The sequence below is a fragment of the Labrus bergylta genome, chromosome 10, assembly GCF_963930695.1.
Source record: "Labrus bergylta chromosome 10, fLabBer1.1, whole genome shotgun sequence".
Classification (NCBI taxonomy): Eukaryota; Metazoa; Chordata; class Actinopteri; order Labriformes; family Labridae; genus Labrus; species Labrus bergylta.
Genome location: NC_089204.1, coordinates 21,484,955 through 21,510,367, shown reverse-complemented (window position 1 = coordinate 21,510,367; position 25,413 = coordinate 21,484,955). Strand labels below are relative to the sequence as shown.

General features: G+C 39.2%; 1 protein-coding gene across 1 annotated transcript; it reads right to left on the bottom strand.

Moving 5' to 3' along the window:
* Nucleotides 1–3,021: 3,021 nt before the first annotated feature.
* Nucleotides 3,022–24,532, bottom strand: LOC109981926 (phosphatidylcholine:ceramide cholinephosphotransferase 1). Its single transcript, XM_020630919.3, has 6 exons — nucleotides 24,376–24,532; nucleotides 8,769–9,661; nucleotides 8,544–8,661; nucleotides 7,242–7,395; nucleotides 6,318–6,484; nucleotides 3,022–5,557 (listed from the first exon to the last, which is right to left on the bottom strand). The coding sequence occupies exons 2-6, from the start codon at nucleotides 9,380–9,382 to the stop codon at nucleotides 5,381–5,383; spliced, it is 1,230 nt and encodes a 409-aa protein (XP_020486575.1). The 5' UTR covers nucleotides 9,383–9,661; nucleotides 24,376–24,532; the 3' UTR covers nucleotides 3,022–5,380.
* Between the last annotated feature and the right edge of the window lie 881 nt (nucleotides 24,533–25,413).

Below are 25,413 nucleotides of genomic sequence, written 5' to 3'. Positions count from 1 at the left end.
ACTTATTTCGATCTGTGCTTGCAGCAGAGAAAACTTACACAGCACAGAGTATGATAACCGCTCTACGCTCAAACCAGCTGTAATCAATCAAATTAACCTACAGACATGTATCACTTAATCTGCAGTCTTGCTTGCTTGAACAGAATTTGGTAGTTTTAGCTTATTATTGAGCTGACCTGTGAATACTTTTTATCTTGAGATTCCCTCTCACAGCTATCTTCTTGTTTTCAGCTACAGGCAGCTTATTTAACATTAAAGCTATAGAACCACTGTTAAAGCTGGTTATGAAACAGACTTAATGTAATGCTGATGCATATGTATGACCTACAAAAGCAAACGAGATCATCAGCATCATTATTGATTATTTCTATGTAGTTATTTGAAATGCTTGGAACCAGAGTTGCTGGGTAGGTGAGTTACAGCACGCTGCCAAAATAGCATCTTTTATTTACATTTTTGACAGCAAACAATCACAGTGAGTGATACATTTAACAAGTTTACAGAAAACAGGATATGATTTCTTTTTTATCAGAAAAATCTTCTTTCACACATGCAGGAAAAGATCAGCAAAGAGGCAAAAGGTAATACAGCTTTGCCCACACGCGCCAGAATTGATGCAAAGTGAGAGTGCCTCGTAGGGCCTTTAGCAACCTGAAAGACAACAAACAGCAGACAGACACTGAAAGAAGGTCACTGGTTAGCTCAGTGGAGATGTAATAGAACCAGACGTGTTTTTCCACAAGGTGGAGGAAACCAAAAACAGAGCTAAAAAGAGAATTAAAATTTGGCTTCTCCACATAGACGGAAACACATATAAAGTCGTATAAGTTAATGGACGCTTAATGTGTATGTAAACAGCTGTAGCCTTACAACCTAAATGTGATCATCAGCTTTGTGTTGTTCCTGATGCCATCTAGTGGTCCAAAAGTTTTTGTAGTTTAGAGTTCAGTCTGAATTGACTTAAGAAAATCTCCCTTTAAAAGTCAATTTCACACATGCACTGCACTAATAACGCTGTACCAAAATTACCTCATACATGTTAGAACACAAATGTCTGAACTCGTTGAACTAGAAAACTAAAATGTTTTTAATATCAACCAATGAAATATGCATTCTCCTTCACTTGCACCACAGAAACACTCAAGAGCACTAGAGAAAGGTTAAAACCCCGGAAAGACGTGCTCAGAATTCTTGTTCGAACTCAAAACTTTGTCTTCACAAAAAAAAAAAATCAAACATTAAGTGGACTGTATGCCAGTAAATGTAGATGATAGTCCATTAACTATCACCAGCACAATCACATAAGAGATAAGCACTACAGTCCTGAACATGATTGTTTACACTCTGACAGTTTAATTACCCGAATCCCTCTTTCTCATACCACCCACTTTCCCGAATTATCCATTAATAGTCAAAACACCATTTGCTCTCAGACGACTTTATCTCCACTGACTAAGTATGGTATTCCAGTAGGCCAAAGCACTGCTGAGAATAGACTAGAACTCGCCTGTGAACCCATGAGTCGGGCTATTTTATTGTTCTTGGCCTAGAGGACTTTAGGGAGGAAAGGTTGCTCTGTTAACTGTAAAAAAAATGAAAAAACAAAAAAGATTTCTCGAGGCAAAATCTGTAATCATTTTTGGTCTTGTGGTAAATGATTGAAGGACAGCAGAACAGAGAGGGGGACCAGATTGGAAACATGCTGCTGCAATGTGTGTGCCAGAGCAAAAGGGTGAGTTTCCACATGCTAACACATAATTCATGGAGTAAAATAATTTAGAGAAAATGATTTGATAGATCCTTGAACTAAATCTGGAACTGAACACTGAGCATTTTACCTTCCCAAGCTGTCAAAACAGGTACAAGGAGACAGTAATTAAGCACAGTCTGTTTTCTATCTACGGTACGGTCTGTACACCTACATAATTAAAATATTTTAGCCACATTAAGCTGAGAACTATCTTGAGAGCATCACTCTGGCCTATTTAATGAAGTCAGCTGAAAGTAGAAGATGCTTAAAGCGCGGCCTCCCCTCCCTCTCCTTTCCCTCATTTGACTCTGTACAGTAGTAGTGTGTGGGAGTTGAGCTTGGCCGGGCAGCAAAGTCTCTCCAGGGTGCCAGCGAGTTCTCCAGCTGGACGAGGAGCCAGCTCCAGATAAATATATAAATGTGCAGCTTTTCATCCCAGATATGGTGAGGACCTTTTGCTCTCTTAGGGGTCATCTGTGGAGAAAAAGCCTTATGGTGCCTCAGAGCCCTGAGCCTGAACTTATAAGCAGCTGAGGTCGTGATCTAATTTTTTTTTTTTTTTTTAGACCGCTCAGAAATCTGTCGGCTGTGGTGGCAGCCCCTTGATTTATGCTACACATTTTCAGGAAAATATTTGGGAAAATTCCCTTTACACATTCACAATTGCATTCCTTGAGTAAAATAAGGTCAACAACATCGATTCCTCAAATGTCAGGAAAATCCATTCTTCTTTATCAGCTTCTTGGTGAGAGTTGTTGAGTTCTTAAACACCAACGTTTTCTTAAGTTTAGTTTTGCTTAAATACTTTTAATACCCACTGTAGAGCCTTTTTTTATTATGAGGCAGTTTGAAGTTTATAATGCAAATATAAATAAAAATGAGCATCACTATTTTACCCCTAAGCTATAACCTTGGGCCGGTGCTTGTTCAAAAATGTCATGCTCAGCTAATTTATGACATTGAGATTAAGACTTAGGTTTGCATCCTGGTTAAAAATACTTAAACAAAGTTAAAGAGAATCCCACTGTGCTCAAAATGTATTAAATAACTGCTTCAGAAAAAAACGTGCAGAGGGAAATATAACACATTTATGAAGCAGTCCCCCCCCCTTCACTTTATGGGATTTGTTTATGACTCAATGGGGCCTTCTTCTGGCTGCTTCTGGGTCTGCAATGACATCATCTTTTGGCACAATGAGTCGACACAATGAGACCGTCTCATTGTGCCAAAAAACAGACAGTTTAAAAGAAAGAGACAGACAGTAAATTAAATACATTATAGTAAAATGTTTTTATTCAAAAGCGTCCCAAGTAGAATCCTTTATGATATCTTACAAACATCTGGTATACGCACAAACAGGGGACAAAGAGGGCGAGGAGTTTTAATAGAAACATACAGGATAACAAACGTTTCTTATAGACAAAAAAAACTTGATTGGCAAACTAGTGGACTAACATCGACTCCAACTTTCATTCAAACCCCTCGTACATTATAAGAGAAACCATCGCTCCAAACACCGTCACATGTCGAGATTTGGCTGTATTTAAGGAACCTGCTGCTGTGCTCTTAAAACTTGTTCTCTGTAGAGGTGAAATGATTGGACTATGCTAAAGGAAAGAAGGTAAACCTGTGCTGTTATTCATCTTAAACATTAAGACTCATGTTGGCATTACAAGGTTTTAGATCGATAAGCTTACATGAAAGTTATGTCATTTTCTCACCTTCATCTTTAGACAATGTTTAAAGAAATTAATTACATCATCATCATTATAACTATTCATTTGGAATATGTATAATCTGAAACTTAGTGCAGTTTTAATTCAATCCTTATTTCTTTATATTGCAATCAACATTTCACATTGTCAGTTAAATCTTTCCCTATAGATGAACTTGTGCAATACTTATTTTTTCAACTTTCAGTCATAGTTACACAAAAGAAAAAAAAAAAGCCAAAATTAATAATACAAACATATTTTCACATTCATGGAAATCAATGGTATCCGAATATATCACCAGCTCTGTGCATCATGCTTCCACTTGTTCCCCTTTAACAGGCTCCATGCTAAGCGTTTGCTACTTCTAGAAAGAGGATCATTGTGGCGTTTCCGTTTAAGGAGGAAATGGAGAGGATATGTTCTCCTCAAACTGTAGAAGTAGCAGCTTGATTTAATACAAGAAAAAAATAAAAAGCCACACAAAGCACGCGCGGATTCATGACAGACATGCTCAGAGAGTGTGACCGACGCTTCTGTTTTCATTACTTTGACATTCCCTTTACTCAAAGGAAGTGTCACATTCCCCTCTAGATCTCTCCACCAAAACACAGATACAACACAAGAGAGTATTTAGGATAATGAGGAGTTCAAAATGTGGGGAACAAGAGCGGAGGGGCTCATTATCTCCTGAGTGAGAGATGCAGCAATGATGCACAAGAGTGTAAGGTCCAGTATAACTCAGCCACAGAGAAATGTATTATCCAATCAGCATCTATAATGTCATGATGTAAAGTCAAACTAGCAGACATGGGGGGAGACTCAGCTTCAATGATTGGGCTTTGAACATGGCTGGTGTTAGTCTACGACTGATTGGTCAGATGAAATGTTATGGACATAAAAAATTACAATTAACAGTCCTTTATATCTGTTAGAACAGTATTAACCAGTTACACCCAAACTGACATCATAAAGCATCAAAATAAATAAACTGGACATTTCACTCACTGCACCTAAATTTGGGGAGAAACCGATTCTCTAGTAAGGCTGGCTTAGTTGTTTTTACATTCATGGGAACAAAAGTGTTGACTAAGTACCACCTCGTACCACGGCGTGTTTACAACCGCAGCACAGAGACACAAGACACATAGTACTTGAACTGTTTTACAATCAAGCTAAGGAAGGCACTGGATTCATGTTTCACCACGTTAAATTCTCATGCTCTCACTTATCCATCTTGAAAAAGGTAAAAATCTAAAAATCTTTTCTTGGACATCATTTGCTTTTTGAAAAATAAAGTCTGACATACTTAAAAAAAATCTTTTTTTTTTGCACCTTTGACTCATTTTAGCAAGGGTGGTTTACAAAAAAGTAATTAGCTATAAAAAAAGAAACGAAAAGAAAAAATGCTTATGGCATTTTGGTTATCAAATAAGTATTTGATAAAAGTATTCGATTGACACTTTTTGCACTAAAAGTCTTGAAAAAGATGAAGACATTAACTATGGTTTGTGCAGAGAGAGAGAAAAAAAAAAAAAGGAGGCCGTTTTTGGCCAAAAACTTTGAGCGATTTAGGAGTTATTGAAATGCTTTAAAGCTCTGCTGACAAAAAGCAGAAACGGCCGTGTGGCCATTTAAGAGGAAAAGAAAAACAAATATAAATTAGTGCTCTGTGTTTACAAAGCTACCGGAGGAGAGAAAGGACAAGAGAAAAAAACAAAAATAATATATATATTTATGTACATAAATGGAGAAAGAAAAATACTAGGTGGGTCACAGTGCTACCCATGTGGACAGGGATGTGTCTGTTACTAGAGTTGAAAGGACAGCGCTACATTTAACAGTGCCATCTTCACCCGGCTAAAAACAGCACTTAAGGAAGTCAAAGTCCTCGCCTGCCAGCTGACATGATGAGTGGTCACTGGATGTCCAGTCGGCTGTACTTCACACCACGGTTCCACTGCAACCCTCGCCATGACAGCGGCAGCTGATAGTTTCGAGGGACCGTGCCGTTTACATTTTCCTCAAAGTATTGGAAGAGTCTGTACCACCACACCCGCGAGAAAGGGTTACTTTGTGATGTCTCCTTCAGCGACTGAAAACAAACAACACAAGAACTGTAAGCGGGGATCACTAATAGTTACAGTTAAGCACGTTTCTCACTAATTGATTTTGTTTTCAGCTAATATTTCAGGGACTACTTTCACTTCCCATGATGCAACATATCTGATGCTGAAGTGTTTCACATTGACTCCTTTAAATCAACGCACAGCACGCCAAAAGATCAACCTTTCAATATCTATAAAGCTCAAACTAGCATTTCTTCTTTAAATGGTCTAACTCTATGGGCAACGTGTATAAACAACACGGATTATACTGTATATCCCCCCCCCCCCAAGCTAATTTGCTGTTGGCTCTAAGTTCTTACATACGAGTTGTACCAATCTTTAATATCTATTGGCAACAAAGTTTATGATTAGTTTTTCCTCTAAAATTGCCTTTTCTTCCTTTATCTTACCACAGTTTATTTTCTTATAATTTTGCTGAAACTACATACACGTTTTATTTAAACTTCACTATCAGTGTGTATGCAGAAAGGTTGTACATCTTTAAACACATAATTTTAACAATTATTTACTCAAGATTGTAAACCGCTCAAGAAATGTACTGCAGTGTTTGACTGACAAATGTGCAAGAAGAGGGATTAACAATAAAGGACATCAAATGTCTTTGCTAGGCCTCTGCATCCTCATTGTACATACTCTATGTAACATAGATATTTACTATAAAGACTAGTGGAAACATTCCCTTAATTCTAATTCAGAATTGAACTGTGTTACATAAGTTGCACTTACTTGCTGGTTGGCCATTGTGTGGTACCACCAAAAGAGACGCGTTGTGATAAAGTATGCAACCACCACATCCACGGTGTAGTGGTCATGGGCCAAAAGGATGCAGAAAATCCCCACTGCGCTCAAGCTCCAGCAGAACCACTGATACCACCAGAAACGTTTAGGAGAATCTGCCAATGAAAATGAGAATAGCATGATTGACACTTCAAAAGATCCAGACTGCATAAAACTATATGCTGTTTAAGTAAAAGGTTAAAAATGCATTCAGGCCTGACGGACATCAGCAAGTTGGTGGAAAATCATCTCATTTGGCTTAACAGTTGAAAGAGCATAAATGAAAATCATGCAGTTCTGTTTTTCAACACTAGATGTCACTACTGTTACAGGTGGGAAATCCATTAAGTACCATGCAATGTAGCAGAGGAAGAACTCTAGCTCAAATGTAGCCGTAGAAATGTAACCACATTGACCACTTGACCAAGCAGATCAAATGCAGTAACTTGTGACCTTTGTGCTCAGTGAGGCAGAAAGTGGCTTCACGTATGAAGTAAGTGAGATAATGGAAATGTTCGCTGAGGCACTTATAATGTGATTGTGTAACAGTGTCAAGTCTTTACACGCTGACACCAATGCGTGTTAACCAACACGTGAGTGAGCAGCAAAAAAACGTTTCCTGTGCATTTTCTGTGTCTACATTTGCTGGGATTATTCAGAGATGTGTTGTGAAAGCAAAGCAGCGTGGCACTTAATCATAGACACAGAAGGAACTGAAAAGTGAGAGGTAGTTGTGAAACCGAGCACATGTTGTCATAAATATGAAAGTATGAACATGTGGTGTTGAAATGATCCTCTGAACATATAAATATAGAAACATGGTGATCACAGAACGCAATAGCTTAGAGGTAAAAAAAACAAAGTCCAACTTACACTCCTTGATGAAGAGGTATGTAAGTGTTAACATGACGGTGTGGCCGCTGTACAGATAATCTCCACACATGGTGTGGGAACCTGTGATGGAGAGGCCCCCACCCGCAATCATCTTCATTATTCTCCTCATCTGTGCCTCCCAGTTCCCAAGAAGCTGAAAGACACACAGCCATTAAATCATTATGGGAACATAAATGAAAGTAAATTGACTTCTAACAAGGGTCTGGAGCCTCGTCTCACCTCTAAATTCATTTGATACTTCTTTTACTCTAAATGACCTCGTTCATTTTAAAACGTCTCTTCTTCAGATTCTGATCTCAGGAGAGTTCCAGTTAAGAGAAAGCGAATATAGAAAATATTAAAATGATTACAAGCTAAACTCCTGCAATGACAGTATTGTGAGGGTTTGGTATGAAGGATGGCCCCTTCCAACAGTTTGGAGGCATTCAGTACCAAAAGGCCTTGTAATGTGTAAAATGTATTTTTTTAAGAATCTTTTTTGGTAAAAAAAACCAAAAAAAAACCAACCATCTGATTAATTTATAAGCATTACGTGCCAACACTTTTGCAAAAATAATAGGAAACATTGTACGGTATGTATTTCCAATACAGTGCAGGAGTAGAGCGATTTGGGTTTCTTCAACTTAAACATCCTGTGGGTCCTTACATGTCTCCCACGCTCCTTGTTTTTTGTTTTACTGTTTTAATAACCATGCCAATGACCTTAAGACTCACATTCCCAAACCTTATAAACTATAATGGTTTTATTCTTTAAAAGCAGATTTTGGTTATTGAACTCAAACTTAACGATAGTGTTTACAGCTGGTGGTACAACTGGTGTTCTCAAATATTTCAGGTTGGTTTTAATAATAAAAACATTGCATTCTGTCAGGACATGCATAAAAACCCCACTAGGAGGTTAGATTCATGGAAAACACAGACCTTCATCTATGTTATCACTGATTTTCACGAGGAGAGTCTAATTTGTCTCTGAAATAAGTCCTCATGTTTTGTCAAAGATACCTTCTACCCAACATTAATGCTGCGCTGCACAGTGGCAGTGCAACATATTGTTATATCAGTGTGTGTGTATATATACACTATACATACACACAACACTGATATCTACAAGAAATAATGGCAAAAAATGAAAAAAATGGACTGAAAAACAAGGTTTTATCTTTTCATTTGAAGCCGTTCAGAATGTTTGTTCAAAAAACATTCAAGCGTAAAAAGAAAACTCATTGATGCTCAGCCAGTAGAGAGTGAAATAAAAGTGGACTATTTTTTTTTTTTTTTTACCTTTGGAGAGCATTTGAAGTGCATCCCAGGAACAGGCAGAGTTGTGATGTACATTGTAATACACCGGTACAGATAGAGTGTGCCCACAATGAAAAAGAACCGCCTGCCAATTATTGACCTGGGAAAAAAAAAGAGACAAGAAATAAATAAAAATAATCTTCTATTGCGATTGAATTCAGATTCTAACTTGAAACAAACATCTTGGCTGAACAAACTAGACCGTACCTGTGTTTGAGGAGCATCCACTGTATCAGCCACAGTGCCACCAGCATCATGCCGTTAATCTCACAGATGGAGAAGGCCCACTCCACCCTATTGAACAGGTCGAAGAATTTATCAGGCAGCGGTGGGGTATGCTCCTTTGGCGGTACTCTTTCATGGACTACTGAAATTACCACAGTGGTTGTAACAAAGCACACCACCGCGTAAACAAACGCTATGCCTGTCTTCCCCCATTCTACAGGGAATGAGGAGCGAGAGGCCTCAATTGTCGGGATGGGGATGTGGACCATCTCCATCCTGAAGTCCTTTATCCCCAATGTGCCATTCCTTTGAGGCTTGGTAGTTCCATTCGGTAGCCCACCAGCGTGCCCGTTTGCATGCCCATTTTTATGAGCCTCAATGTGAGTCTCTATCCTTAGCGTCTCCAGTCGCTCCAACAATTGCTGCCCACCATCAGAAGACACCAGGGAGAGGGGGGGCGTCTGGAAATCGGCCTCTGTGAGCCTGAGCAGAGCCAGACCTCCTGTCTCACGTAAAGCATCCATGTACTCCGGCATCCCCTCTTTGCTCAGCCAGTCAGAGACGTCGTCCGCTGACCATTGTGCCACCTTCTTCATTTTGGCTGGTGAGCAACGCAGAGGATTTGGAGAGTCCCCGTACTAGCGGAAGTTTGCAAGAGGTTATGCAGTTTATGTTGCAGCGGAGAGTCCTCTCCAGTTTTGGCACATGGTGTTTCCTGCACCCAGAGGGAGCCACGCCTCCTCTTGAAGTGATGTGGGAGACAGAAGGCGTCAGGGTTGATCAGGGTAAGGGCTGATAGAAAACCAGGTGAACAACAGTGGCCTCCTCCTTTGGCTTTCTTCACCTCATCAGCTCTTGCCTGCACAATGCCCCCCCTGTGTTCAAAGGAAACATAATAGGTCAGGAATCAGAATGCAGGAATGACCATTTTCACTTCCTAAAATCTACTGGGTGTGGTCATGGACCGGATGATTGGTCAGACCAGGAAACTAGAAGAGCATCCAGTGAAATGAGTCACATCATTTGGCCAACTCTCAGTTACTGGAAATTGAGAAGCAAACAACTTAAGCTGCACTTCACAGCCATGAAACATTAAACAAATTATTCAGATCATTCAAAAGCTTTTACAATAACATTAGTAACAGATGAAGACTCAGTCAATTAACAGATTTCAACACTTTGATCTTCACAGCAGGGAAACATTTTTAAAATCAGTGACAACATCTCAAGTTGATTTAACACCGCCTGACGTTTTATGCATGGCCTTCTTTTCCAACAAGTACTACACAAGTGGTATTTTTTAACCAACCACAATAACAATATATAACAGCCGTGACAGGTCGACAACTAATGGATGGGAAGAGAAATGGGAACATGTATAGCAAGGCAGTCATCAATCCTTCAGTTAGTATGATGAACAGGCAGGGTCAAACAAATAAATCTTCATTTCAGCACTTTGATGGAGGAGTTAGTCAATTCTGCTGACCACGGCATTTCAGTTACTTGAACAATTTATGACCCAAAACGAAGAAACGATATGATGGGTGCTTCAACACAGTAAGTGCAGCAGAAAGAAATACTATCAAACCAGCTTTTAAAGTTGTGAAATTAGTTTCTACAGTCTGTGTTTCTCTTCAGACTTCATGCAAAAGCAGAGCCAAGCATTATCAAGGAGAGGAACTCACATCTGCTACATATCATGCATTTGTATGATGTGTGTTTACACAACCCGAGGTGGGTGGTGGATACAGGGTGGCTCTGTTTGTGTACTGGGGGGAGTGTGAGGTACATCTGAGGGCATGTCCTGATCTGGTGTGTGCATACGAGGAAAGAGGGAGGACTGGAGGGGCAAGGACTGCAAGGAGGAAATCATAAATCAGAGTGAAGGTCAGCACTGAGACAGCCCCACCCCTGTGAAGAGGGCAATCAGCCAGCAGGCAGGCCCCAACACGGCCAGCCAAGCCTCAGCTAGCAGGCCAAAAGGCTGGTTGGCAGGACAACAAACTGCACATCAGTACCTCATCTCTTCTTCCCTCAGCTGAGCTCAGAGGCCTGTTCATTTAGGCCAGAAAAATAGGGCCAAATAAATAGGTTACAAGCTAGGTCGACTACAACTTCAACAAACACCTGGCATCAGATGTATTCCTGCCAAGCTCTGGAGAACAATTTGACCTCATAACCCTCTGTTTCGAATGTAACAAACAAACAAAAAGAGCTATAGGAAAAATACTCCTCGGATGACCTGCTGTTAACTTTTACATACTGTGAAGAGGGGCAAAGGAGAGCAGTGTTGAGCTGAGCAAAAAGGCAAAAACACAGTTATTGCTTCAGAGGGTTAACGATGTACAATTCAGACGCATCAGAGATTAGCCGTCACTGAGTCAGCTTTGTGCTGGGGACCTTTGGTCTATGAATCAGCTTACAGCGAGCTCGCTGAGGAAATAATCTCACTCAATTTAACTGGCAAAGGGAAAAACAAACTAATCCTGAAACTTTAAACTGATCTTTATTTAACTGTTTAATTATGTGGCTGCAGTTTACTTCAAAAAGCATCTGTTTTTAAGTTGTCATTTATTCGTTATTTTCTAAAGCTGTATGGGAATGAACATGTATTTTCGAATGTTGCTATTATTCTTAGCTAGACATGGACAAAATACAATGTCTGTAGCACACACTGTATTAGCTGAATATTTTTCACTGGTTGTTACTTGACCTTGTTGTAACACACAATCTGCATTAGTATGAGGCTGTGGAAAATCCCACCCAAGCAAATCTTTGTGTATCGAGGTTAACAAACGCCTGGTGATGAACAAGTGGCTGAGAGTTTGTTAAAAAAAAAAGTTTCTGCCAGGAGCTAAACAGATGGAAATCCCACAAAAGACACTTGAGCAAAATACAGTTCGATTGCAGAGAACAACAGAGACAGAGGGAAGTCCAGAAATGCTTCAGCCTTGCGTTGGAAATTTTGGAAAGTCAAGATTAAAAAAAAACATTGAAGCAACTGTCCAAACAACAGATTCTGACCTTGGCCGCTTCTTGTTTCCCTTCAGATTCACACAAAATTCACAACAACAAGGACGACAACACAGAAGGGGAGGATTGTAACTACAGTGCTGAAGTGTGTTCTTGGACGTCTTCTATTGTTGTATGTTTACACTTCGTAGGCCGGCTTGTACGTACAGAACTGACATAATTGGCTTGAGGATGTCTGAAGTGTTCAAGGAAATGGCCCTTTTTTTAAACAATGCAACAAGAAACATGAGGCATATTCAGCCTTGCACGCACACTGAAGTTACCATTGCAGGGGTCTTTGAGGGGTTTTCACATACACTTTACCAGCTGAACTTCGAATCTGCTTCTAAACCAGGATCAGAGTTTACACTTATTAAGTGATAAATCAGCTCATCCATGTGTCACCATGGATGACGGGAGATGGACTCTATGCAGGATGCACAGACACTGGAGGCACATTCAACAAGGCTTGCTTTGTTTCATCCTCAACACTGCACTTAAGTGCAAAGACAACTCCTTTTACTTTGCCTTAATCATGCAATCCTGTGTAGCTTAAAACAAAGCCCTCACCTGAGTGTATGTCTGTGACGTAACCTATAGCCCATTTCTCACCTCAAAATCTACCACAAACCTTGGTGCTTTCTTTGCAGTTATTGAAATGTTCAATTCAGATCCAGGCAGTGCACAAAACCGTTGCATTACAATGGGCTACGTTGGGTTCATCAACAAAATGCTGGTTTGTGAGAGCCAGTCACAGAGGACTAAATTGCTCTTTCAGAAGTGTATTTGTGTGTCCAAAGAAACAAAGTTCAGAATAATTATCACTGAAACAACACCTAACTGTGCTTATCTTTAAATCAATATTTACTAAGATTGGTTTCACTCAGCATCTCTTCGCTCAACAATCACACAGCTTTAGCGTTAGTCTGCACGTGAGTAGTTCAGTTCAAAGTGATACCACACCCAGAACTTTTAGCATACAACACTTCTTCCTGGGAGGTGGCTGTAAAACTTTGAAGTTTGTTCTGTCACAAAACAGAGGCTGGGGTCATTTGTGGACTGTTAAACATGAAAATGTACTGGGTCAGGTTCATTGGTTAGTATCAAATACCAATGTTGAATGTATTTTTTCACTTTACTTTCACTTCACTTCCCCTCATGTACCATCTGTGGTTTTAAAAAAAACCCTCTTACTTAAACACGATTGTCTGAGGAATCAAAGTGAGTGTTGTGGTTTGAGTATTACTTTACAAGGCTCTGTCAAGGCAACCTCGGCGTTGAAGAGAAGTGGAGCAAGCTCTTCTTAAAAATGCCTTGTGGGTCCTCTTATTGACTTTATCCTTGAGGTGTAACAAATGTGTTGATTGCATGTCCTTCTTCTCAAAACAAAGACAACTTTTTAATCCAGCATTTTTACATTTGTTTACTTACATTTGTCTTCTCCATCTTTGCTGGTAACCTTACGTTAGACCGTTAAAAGTGTCAATTTCTTGTATGAATAAGAGGCAGCATTAACCTCTAAGGATGGCTATAATGTGGATCCACACATAGACAAACAGCTCTGTGGCACTACTAAAGGTCAAAAACTCCACAGGGACACTTTAAGCTGCAGTTATGCTAATGCATAGCTCAAATAAAAGCAGTATTTTTTTTTTATATTTTCATCTCCCTTTTTGCACTCAGCTTTTCGACTTCCAATTACTTTTTGAACCATTAGAATAATTCGGTTGGACAACACATCATACAAACCACTTCATGACAAACCTAGGAGTTTAAAAATACATCATTATGAATCGATACATTTAACAAATGATCAAGGATTTATTATTAGGATTATTCATAAAAAGCTCAAAGACCAATTTATAATATAATTTAGGGCAAGCCAACCAATATTATATTTATTCTTAATGCCAATAAGACTGTGCTCATTTCAATTCCTGGAGTAAAAAAGTTTAAGAAAAATATCCAATTAAAGTTGACTTTAATGAACCAGAAAAACATGTTTGTAAAAATCTGAGGATCATTTCGCAAAGGCATATAGCGTGTGTTATAAATAAGGAGACATGGTTACAAATGCTATCAAATACTGGGAAATGTACAAAGGAGGCTTGGGAGAAATGTATTCAGTACAAGTTTATAGACAGGTTTTAGTTTACTCCTGCTAAGCTCCCAATGATCGGCTCAATGACCAATAGTCCATGTTGGAAAAAACAGGAACATTCTACATGCAATTTGGAAGTGTACTCTTTTTTTTACTCATTTGGGAAACGGGGAAAAGCATAGGTTTAATCATACCTATATCAAATCATATATTTCACGTCACAATGCTATGAACTATGGGTAATTCCTTCTGTTAAGTCTGCAGATATGCCCACTTACGGACAGGGTGCATAAAGGACCCGTAAAGTCAGCGAGAGATCCCTCACACACTTTATGATTTGACAATGGGACACCAAGCCCTCACAGACTTACCGGGAACGCACACCAAAGTCAGTGAGTGTGTGAGGGTGGACATCGAGATTGGGCCACTGACTTGTTACTCCAAAATCAGGGTTTATAGTCTGAAAATTGTCACTTTGGCAGTACATTTAATTAAGCTCCTCCCGTAATGTTTGATTTTTTTTAATTTGAAGAGGGTTATCTTGTTTGTTTAACAGCTCTAAAGGCAACGGCATGGTCTGGAGGAAACAGACAAAAATGATAAGAGAAACAAGACTATCAGAGATGAACAGACCTCCAAAAAGGCATCCTGCAGCTGACACAGCTTTAAAGATAGAACATAGTACAAACCTCAAGGGCATAGGTCTGACCTTTGTTGTCCATGCAATCCTTCTTAGTTGTATTTCTGCCTTCAAACATAATTAAGCTCAAATGTAAATACAGTTAAAGTTTGGTGGGCCGGCGGGAGGGGATATGTATGAAGCAATACATGTGACATCACCAGAGAAAGATCCCACCCAAGAGTGTTATATGTCAAGTTGACACAAACATAAACACATCATCCGCAGCCCATCTTTAGGCAGCCCAGAATGGCACCGACTGACTCATTTACAAATACCTAAGACGACTTCCAATGAGAGCACCACCAGCTTTAAAAGCAAACTTTGAGGAAGTTTCCTTGATACATTCCATTTAACATAGTAGCACAGATGAACTCATGATTATAACTAAGCTACTTTACAGGTTTTCTTTTTTTTTGTAAAGCCTTCCAAGACTAAAATCATTGCCTGATGGGAATTGGGGCTTTATACTAAAAAAGGCACCTGTTGCTTTGTCTAAATTCCACCTCCTCCTTTTATCGACTCAACCACTGACCTCAAAAAAGGAGGAAAACTGTTTTATCTGACCTGTCCTCACCTTCTGTCCTCTTAGTTTCCACTTCTTCCTTCATTCATCTCCCTGCCAGCACCTTTTGACTACATTCTCCAACTATCTCTATTCCTGCACATTTGTTTCCTGCAGTTCATTTCTTTCCATGTTGTCTTTCATGATTGTTTTTAGGTCTTTATAACACATGCAACCTGTGAGATTGAAATGTGCCGGTGAAAAGAATGACCTTTGTGAAACTGTCAAGAGTACAGATACATGAATACTGATGAGATGTTAGCACAGATACAAACAGCCTGGAGGCTACACACAAGACAAGCACGCAGACAGGCATGCAGACTGTATGTCAAAATGAGACCTGTTACATTTGGCCTTCACGGTATACCTTGTCATCCGGAGTTGATAGCTTATTTCAAACAAATACGCCCTTTATGCAAGGTAAGGACAGGAATCAGAGAACACTTGGGTCCTCCTGAAGCCGTCAAATAAAGGGCTTTTCAAAACAACAACATGCCTGTGCTTGAGCGAGGTGCTCAGACAAATCTCAATTTATTCCAGGGTTTCCACCAAGGACTATAATAGCTGAAAAAAAAGTAATCACCTTGGAAAACAAACCTCATTTGCAGGCAAGTAGAAACAATGAAGGTGTGTGCACACGGAAAATGTAAGTCAGCAATTATTGAAACACAATCATGCACTGTAGATTGATCCATAAGAGAAATTCAAATTTGGGGCGCTGGTGGCCGAGTGGTTAGGACGCGTGCCCCATTTGCAGAGGCTGTGGCGCCTTTCCCGCCTGTCATTCCCCAATCTCTCTATCCCTCATTTCCAACTCTATCCACTGTCCTGTCTCTACAATAAATGAAAAAGGCCAAAAATAAACCTTAAAAAAAAAAAATCAATTGAAATTGTACTTTTATAGTTGAATAGATAGAAGTAGGGAAGCATGAAAAACAGTTTTAAATCAAAATTTACATTGACATGATAGGAGCTTGGCTGTCAACCATCACAGTGCATCGTATGCTTACCTCAGGTTAGGTCAGCCACGTAGAAGTCAAACAAACATGATATTCCCCCTCAAATAACGCTTGTAAAAGGAATGCTTTGTTTGCCATTTTCCTGTATCGGGTCCTAAGGGTGTTGTCCTGGCCGTTCTACACAGTTTTTGGAAAAAGCAGTATCCCTTTACAGGAACTTTTTTTTAATCTTGATAGACAAACTAACAATGGGTGAACAACATACTCTCACCTGTATCCCTTTACACCGTGTTTACAACCCCCCGACGGGAAGACAATACAAGGGACCAATATTTACACAAGAGGGGCCAGCCTGGTTAAAGTGACAGATATGTGGTTACAAATTTACTATGTGTGGCGCAGCTCTTGATTACACAGTAGTTCAGTCTTATCATTAAAATGGGTTAATATACTTCAACCATGGCTTTATGAAGTATGACTTATCCAGCGTGTTCCTAGAAACTGTATAAGGTCATTAGCGGTAAAACCTTGGCTCAAACATCTGTGGGCAACATTTGTAATGCGCTGTTAACTTCTAAGATGCTCATCGGCCAGCAGAGCAAAGTCTGTCTTGGTTCAACTATTTGGGAGGGTCAGAGCAAGTGTTTCTACACAGTTTTGCCTCGGTGGACACATAGGGGATGAGTAATATGCTTGGAATGTGCAGCGTTTTGGAGATTCAAGAATCAGCTCACCTACCTCACAAAAAAAAAACACACAGATGGTTTCAGTCTTTCTGTGAAATATTTTACAGTATCTGCCAGCTTCCACATGCCACTCTTTAGCTTGCAATACATATTAATTCATGTATGATTTAACATTTGTTAGCATCATTAAGTATCCACAGAAATCTGAGCAAGGGACTTGAAGCCCTCTGCCGATACTCAAACCCTGCCGGCCTCCTAAAATACATTTGTAGCCCACATTAAACTCCCTTAGCTCAACAAAGACAACTGCGGGCGACATCCTCAGGGACAGTCAAAAATTATCTCAAGAGCAGATCAACAGCGTACCCTTCGTTATATTAAGTAAATGGAACATGTATTAATCTGCCATGAGCAAGCACATTGGCAACAGAAACAAGGAATAACGACTAGAACCTCAAGCATAACTAGACTCACTGCTGGACAGCCATCTGCTGAAACTGGATGGTAGGACAAACTAAGATATGGGGGTGGGAGAAAGAGAGAGATAGAGTGAAACAAACAGGTGAAAAGCTGCTGTGTGACTTTTCCTATCAATTCAAATCAATTTCACTATGAATATCTGAGTACAACCAACGCAATACAATTCTTTTTGACTGTAAATTAATGACAGTATTTTAGGTTAAAGCTGATTTCTATTACTCTTAGATGCTTTCTTGACTCTTGTACATAAAACTTTCAACTACACATTTAAAAGGCTTTTGCCAATTTAAGTGTCAAGTTGCTTTAACATGTAATTCCCAGGACGATGTCGATAATCGATAGCAAACACATAGACTCACAACAGTAAAGTCTCTTTAAAATTAGAAAACAATTGCCTTGCCAGATAAACAATCTCACAAGGGGAAAGCTATTGGAAACATGTTAAAGTCACACAAACTAGTCAAGGTAAGAAAAATACATGAGAAAGATGGCCTTGAGTGAGTACACTTGCTGTCCACAGGAAGTAAGGTCTGATACTTATTTTTATCAGGGAATAATCAATCTGGCAGCCATGACAGAAGCTCCAACACGTGCTGCATTACATAACATCCTCCTACTACTGCCTGAAAACTGCTCTTCAGCTTTGTCAGATCACTACACTACAATTGTGAAGAGATTGAAATGTCCCTATTCTAAATCAGAGAGTGTTTTTTCAAGTGTGGCCCATTGAAAGTTTCACCATAATAACCCCATCATTGACTGTTTGTGGTTTTCTTTGCATTGCCTGTGTGCGTCTTATTCACAAAATGTACGACATTCAAATGTAGTCGTACCAATTAATTTAACATTGCAGGGCACACACTTTAAAACAAGGGATTACAAGGCTTTCAGTTGTCAAACTGAGAATATGTTTGCCATTTTTAATAAAATCATATTCAGAATATTTAAGATCGATAGTTACAGATGACATTTTCACTTCCTCTGGCCAATTTGTAGAAAGCATATTTGAATGCAGTGTTTGTTTCAGTGTTTCCTCAAGGGAAGTAACTGCTGAAACTAACTTCTGTTAACTGCCATTAACCTACAACAGGGACGAAAATGACTTTCAAATGTGACAAAGCATCATGATATGGTGATAACAGCTACACCTTTAAACTACAAGAAGTGTAGTTTAAAGGTGTAGCTGTTGTTCTCACCATATCATGATGTGATATTGATTGGTGAAAACTATAAGGTAGGCTAAATTAATGGTAGCATACTCTATTGTTGGATGAATTAAATTATCTCCGCTAATGGAAAACATCAGCATGATTACAAATGAAAGTCATCATTTATGAAGGATCTATAACAGAAAATGTACTACAGATGTTAGTCAGTAAAAACCCGTCCTCATTAACTCCAAGTTATCACAACTTACTTTCAAAAAGGTCCACTATGACAAACAGATTTTACGGAGGACTTCACACCTACTAAGAGCTACGTGTAGGATTTAATCGTCATATGGTTAACTCTGTCGTAAATCAGAATAAGCTAGATTTGAACTTTTGCATAGCTGATGCAACCCGGTACTGGATTTTAAAATACTTAATTTTCAGTGGAACAAAATGTTGTTTGTAATTTCATTTGTCATCTTTTAATTTCAGATGAAATACCTTAATTCAATAATTTCCCCCCTTAAATCAATGAAAAACTGGAATATTTTGATGCACCATTTTCATCATGGAGACCTTAGCAACACTGCCAACACAAAACAATATTGTGTCCAGTCAGTCTGTTAATTAACAGAGCTAGGCGTTTGGCAGAGGGTAAAAATGAGACGGACCATAAAACGTAGATTGCTCTTACAGAAGTCTCAAAGGAGGTGAACTGAATGACACAACAACCACTGTATGGCAGCTGCTGTGTACTAATGAGGAAACCACCTGTGGTTTTATAAGTCACTTATCTGAGCCCTCACAGCCCCAGAGGAACCAGCATCTCTGTTCCAAGTATGTGGCTGCAGGCACATCAGAAATGATATCCAAGATAACACGTGGGGGACAATTTTTGTCAACAGGCAGTAAATTGGAATGCAGCAAAGGCTTCAGCCCATCTTTTCCTTCATCAAATATCTGAACTGCAACAGACTGACAGATCTGTATCGACATTGCATGTAAGGAAGAAAACGCAATTTTATAACTGCGATTTTATTGTTGACTCTTGAATAGTCTGCATCCTTAATACGCTGTGAAATCAGTTGAGCGTTTTTTTTTTTGTTTTTTTTTTTAATTTGCATAAAGTCAAGAAATAAGTATGGTAAATAGAAACAGGACTTACACAATTGTTGTGGTTTCTCTCACCCAACTAATCAGATAAGAAAATGCAGGTCTTACTTGGCCTATTTATTTAAAGGAAACCCGCAACTCTTTATGTTCTGGAAACCCCCCAGAACAGAAACCCCCCAGAACATTAAGATTTTGTCCTGGCCTGTGTGATGACATTTCTGAGACCTACATGTTGAATTTTTGAGCACATCACGGTCCGGACCTCCCTTCTTTGTTTTACTAACCTTTGCAATTATCTTAAAGATGCCACCCATTGTACCACTTTAAAGACCCAATTTGATGATCAACAAACTCTTTCGCCAGTTAAACTATACATCATCTTTTATCCTCACCTCAAGATTAGAACCAGAACCGCTAACTCAATAAGGAGATTAACAGACAGGTTTCATAACCATACACCTTCTTGAATGGTTGCCGTTGTCATTAGAAAAGGAAAAAAATAAACATGCACGGCATATCACGTTGGGCAGCTAAAAGTAATAACAGTAAAAAGAGGCTGAGGGAGAAAATCAAAGAAAAAGTTCCAGATTAAAGCGGGAAATGACAAGAAAAGCACTTGGATATTCTCTGATATTTAATTTAATATTTGCAAGATACATTTCAGATTGTAAATAAAATAAAATAAACTATTTGTTTTAAAACAAAAAAATTGGTGACTTTCATTTGTAAATGTTTTGTCTGTTACATATAAAATTGTGTTTTTTCACTGACTATTACTGCCTTCCATGAGTTTCCTAAATTGTCATGTTTTTATTTCGTTTACCTTTCCTGCCCCTACCATATCAGAAACCAAACATTTAAGCTGCACATTGATGTTTTTCTTCAATTGAGACGCACATTGAACTGCTGAACTACATTTAACTGAACAGACTGAGGTATAACATGTTTTTGGGCCAACAAAAAAAAGAGGAGCTAAAGAAACCATGTGTTCTTGTTATACAAGTTGTGTTCAAGTTCAGATCTTGTTCATACATGATTAGGTCTTAATCTTGTGTTTTTTTCTTTCAAAGAACATTGGGTAAAAAATTCTAATTGGTGTGGCCAGATATCACCTCTCAACCCCAATATAGCATCTCATATAGGCCAACAATATTCTGAAAAGAAAGTATAGTAAGTACGCCATATAGGTCAAATCTTAAATCCCACCTTACCCTCTTGTTTGGGAGTGCTCTAGTCTAGTCTGGGTTTAGGCTCACTCAACAGAGCTTCAAGGGGTTGCTATGGAAACGAGAAAAAGGGACACTGCTTATGTCCACTACAACATGCTGGCGGGCTACATGACCACTTGGCCTAGATACCTTGAAGAAACAGGACACCCTACCCTATGCAAATCAAAAGGGAGGGGTGGTGGGGCAAGGGTGTGCTGAGATTTAGCCCCTGTGTTTCATTAAATGCCCGAACACCAAACGCCCTTATTTAAGAAACTTGATAGACATGTGGAATGCAGGAGAGACAACGTTTTTCACCCAACAAGTCAGGACAAAAGGTTACTCATCTCAGGTGTACTATAAGCATGCACGACAATAGGACAAAAGTAACAACAAGCCGTCCTATGCAAAAGGGACATCTTGAACTACTTAAAATTCCTTACAATTACTCCCTACTCCCCACCCTTGTCCACATGCATTTGTAACCACATTTGTCATTTTCCTTCATCAACTGGTTTAATATTAGCCCTTCCAAAGCGCAGACTTTATGACTGTCAAACTGAGCAAAATGTATTCAACAGTTGTAGTAGTCTTTTTATTGTATTGTATTCATACACAGCCCATCCTAGTCAGACGACATTAGATTGCTTAAACAGTCCCTTTCTGACCCACATTGATGATTAAAATGTCTTATTGTGACATCATTACTTTCCTGTAAAATACAAAATAGGCTACATAGTGCTACTAGCCTAGATTTGTAAAACAAAAAAAGCAGTAAAGGCCACAGGAAACTGGGACATCATGTGAGTAGCAGTTAAACTTCATGTGTTTCTAATTATGGCACAAACAAGATTAAATCCATGACATATTGTGGCTCTGGAGGCAAAACCTATGATGGAAATCAAATGATCAATGGCTACTGGCTGGCACCATCATTGTACTCCTACACGCTAGAGTAACAAACGGGCCAAGGCCATCAGGTAATGGCATTATGTTAGCTGCCTTAGAGGTTCCGATTTGTAGAATCAGGTTTGCACATTTGTAAATGTGTGATTGTTTTTTTTTTTTTTTAAAAAGCCCAAATTAAGTTTAAAAGGTCAACTGTTTGTCATTTTCTAAATGTCAGAGGACCTATAATGTGTTTTCCAATTAGGCCCCCTATTTCAGTACAACCAAACAAATGTTTAAGTTATTTTGCTGCAACTAAATTAATAGCAGGGTATTAATTGAGCTTCATTAAGATCCAAAATAGATTTTCTTCAAGCTTTGTCATGGGAAAAAAAAGTCATGTAGTCAATACACAAACATGCTTTGACCTGGCAGTAGGGTGGGGCAATGCTAGACTACCCAACTGACTTATGATGATGTCAAATAGAAACTTCACAATACACAGGGGCTCTTATTTCTATACAAGGAGCCACAGCCTGAAGACAGACTTAATAACTCTTTAACCCCGTCTTTTCACAGGCAAAAAATCTGTAATGTTCACATTTCCTGTCTCTATTCACATTTCCTGTCTCCATTTGGTCTGAACTGTCGTTGTATCCCTGGACTCGTCTGCTTATGTAAAAATCGTATCTGTTGCCCTTGTCTTGTCCTGTTGATATGTGCACTAATCCCAAATTCCCAGTGCTCCCTTATCAAGTTATTACTAAGGGAAATGTTAGCATCAGTAATCTAAGGCGCGTTATTGCCGAAGTTCTAACTGAATCATATCCAGTAAAGCTAAGCTGGTTTTATTCATGAAAATGTCATTAAGTAATCTGCAGCTCGTTGAAGTATCAAAAAGCCTCTCTAAATAAGCATAAGTTAAACTTAATAAATAACCAATAACTCTATTCAATTAGAAAGCTTTGCTAATATTTTTTGAGGACAACAAAACAAAATTGTGCTGTTTTCAAGAAAGAGGAAGTTGATGATATAAGCTGCTGTAAGTCAATAGATTCGTTTTTTTTTTTGGCTGAGACAGATTTCCAAGCTGAACCATGGCTGTGTCGCCCTACAGAAAACTCATTGTTTCCACTTGTTGACACTCTGACATGCTTTGCTTAAGCAATGAGGCTTGCTCTGCAACTGGGCTGCAAGCCGTGCCAACAATAAACCCCATTGACTCACTTCCAACATTTTGCCCCCTTTTGACTCGCCCTGCAGTCACACTGTTTATGTCTGTGAAAAGTTGCTTTCTCACCAGTTCTTCTGCACAGAGATGTTCCTGTTTGGTTCAATCACTGTGTCTCTTGGCTAATCTGTCAGTATTAGGAGTTGTGCTGTGGGCTTTGTGTGCGAGGCATAAGCAGTGGTATGGGAAATTGACTTTTTTTTTTTATAATGTGCATTTACGAGTCATAGTCAATCAGCATTTTGTGTCTGAAATGTTCCAAGTGAGATTCACATGTTGGTGGACTTGTGTGCTAGTTTTCCAGCTTTGTTAGCGGAATTCTACTCCTGCCAACAGGATAGACGTGTCTTTTTTCCAACGACACACATCTGTGATCAAGTTTTGTCCCCTCTTTCCCCCCCCCAAAAAAGAGGGGGGGGGGGAGAGAGAGACGTGTCTGAGGGGGAAAAAAACAAGGCTACAACAAGTCACCCGTGCCGCCCCTCTCCTCTTCTCAATAAACGAGGAAAAATAGATCTCAAATGTAACACTGCCAACAACCAGGACACACACAGACACACACACACACACACACACACACACACACACACACACAGACACACACACACACACACACACACACACACACACACACACACACACACACACACACACACACACACACACACACACACACACACACACACACACACACACACACACACACGTTTGACTCTCGGTTAATGATCTGGGTTAATATTTACAGAGGAGAGAGGAAGTTCAGATGAGGATTATTTACTGCCATTGCATCGTTAGTAGGACACACCTGGGGAAATAGCGTTACATGGACAAAAGCATGGCTGACACAGGTGGTTTAACAATGCTAAAAAAATAAAAAATAAAACCTGTTATTTCATCCAAATCACGGCCTACGATAGTCACTGTAAAGTATGGCTTAAGAGCTTACAGTCTGACCACCTAAAAATAGATAAAGCTGGCGTCTTCAGTATTTCAGCTAGCTAGCTCGCTAGCCTAAACTGGGGGTCGTGTTGGTGTATCTGTTAGCTACATGATCATTGTATAACAAAAACTGTAAAGTGTTCTGTTTTTAACCACCTCGAACATTATCCAGCTCACATTTGTTGTTGCTCGGGTCGGAAATGAACACAAGCAGCAGCAGCAGCAGCAGCAGCAGCGGACTGAGTGTAGCTTCACGTTGGATCAGGATGAACGATGTTTAGTCGTCAAAATGATAAATTGTTTCAACGTAAGGCCACAAGACAGCAATGGTTAGCAAGCCTGTTAAATATAACGGGGATATGTGGTATACAGAGCATACTGACTGTACCGTTATATTACAATACTACGCGTCATAGTTTGAGATAATGTTAAAAGCAAAAAGCCAACATTTGTTCGACTTGGATCCAGAGACAGTGTTTAATAAACCAACCAAACAAAAAAGGGGCTGACGGGGCCTTAAGTTGACCTGCTTTAGAAGAAAAAAAATAAGAGTATTAAGTGGGGTTTTTAAATTTACCTTCAGCCGTCGACTGTTCAAAGACTTTCTCTTCGATCTGGAATGGTTATCACCGCAATGTGGCAAGAATCCCTCTGTGGGTCTGTCCGGTGTTTTGTGACTGGAGAAGCGGGGAGTTCCTTTAGTGCCGTCACCCGTGGTGCCTTCAGGTACAATCAGAAAAAGTTTTTTTAGGATTTCTTTTTTTTTTTTAGCGCCCATTGACAGGACATAATAATCCTCGTATTTTATTTTTTTTTAACAGACAACACACCTCGAGATTAATTTTCCACGCCTCGCAACATATATTATCGTGATTTCCGTGTGTGGGAAAAAAAAAAAAAAGTTCGCGAAAAACACATAGTAACATAATTAGACGCTCTGATTTTGGAGCACAAAAGGAGCATTTGAATGCAGCAACTGTGACGACTAACACTGAAAATGCAGCGAGTTGGAGTTGGAGTAGCACGAGCCCCCCCCCCCCCCCCCCGCCTCGTCTGTCTGAAGCCACCTATTGGTGAAAATAAAAAAAAAATAAAAAAAGGAAAATATTGCTCTTATATTACAATAATGACATCACAGCAAAAATGAGTAAGAAGGAGTCATCGAATCGGACCACGAAAAGGAAAAGCAGTAAAAGAGTTGAAATTCATACCACAATTTTAAAAGAAAAGAAATCATGTAGGGCTAGCCTAGGCCCAATAAATGTATTTTAATGTCATGTTCTTTATTCCACTGATATCAGCCTAATAGTTTATGGAGAAACACTTAATAATGTAAAGCTAAAATATTTCTTATAAGAAAAATCAGCTCTTCTGTTAATGAAATCAGTATGTTTAAACTGGAGAGGGGTGATTTTCTGAGCTACTTTGATATCCCTGATCAGTTTAAACTGCTAAGATAGGCCTTTTAAGGTGGCATATCTCAAATACCAAACAAGTACATTATATTCCACATAGTCTTAAAGATACTTCACTTTTTCAAAGCCTACATTAACTTCCTTATCTGCCTAAATGATTATGTGACTTAATCATGGATCAACAATCAGTCTGTTTTATT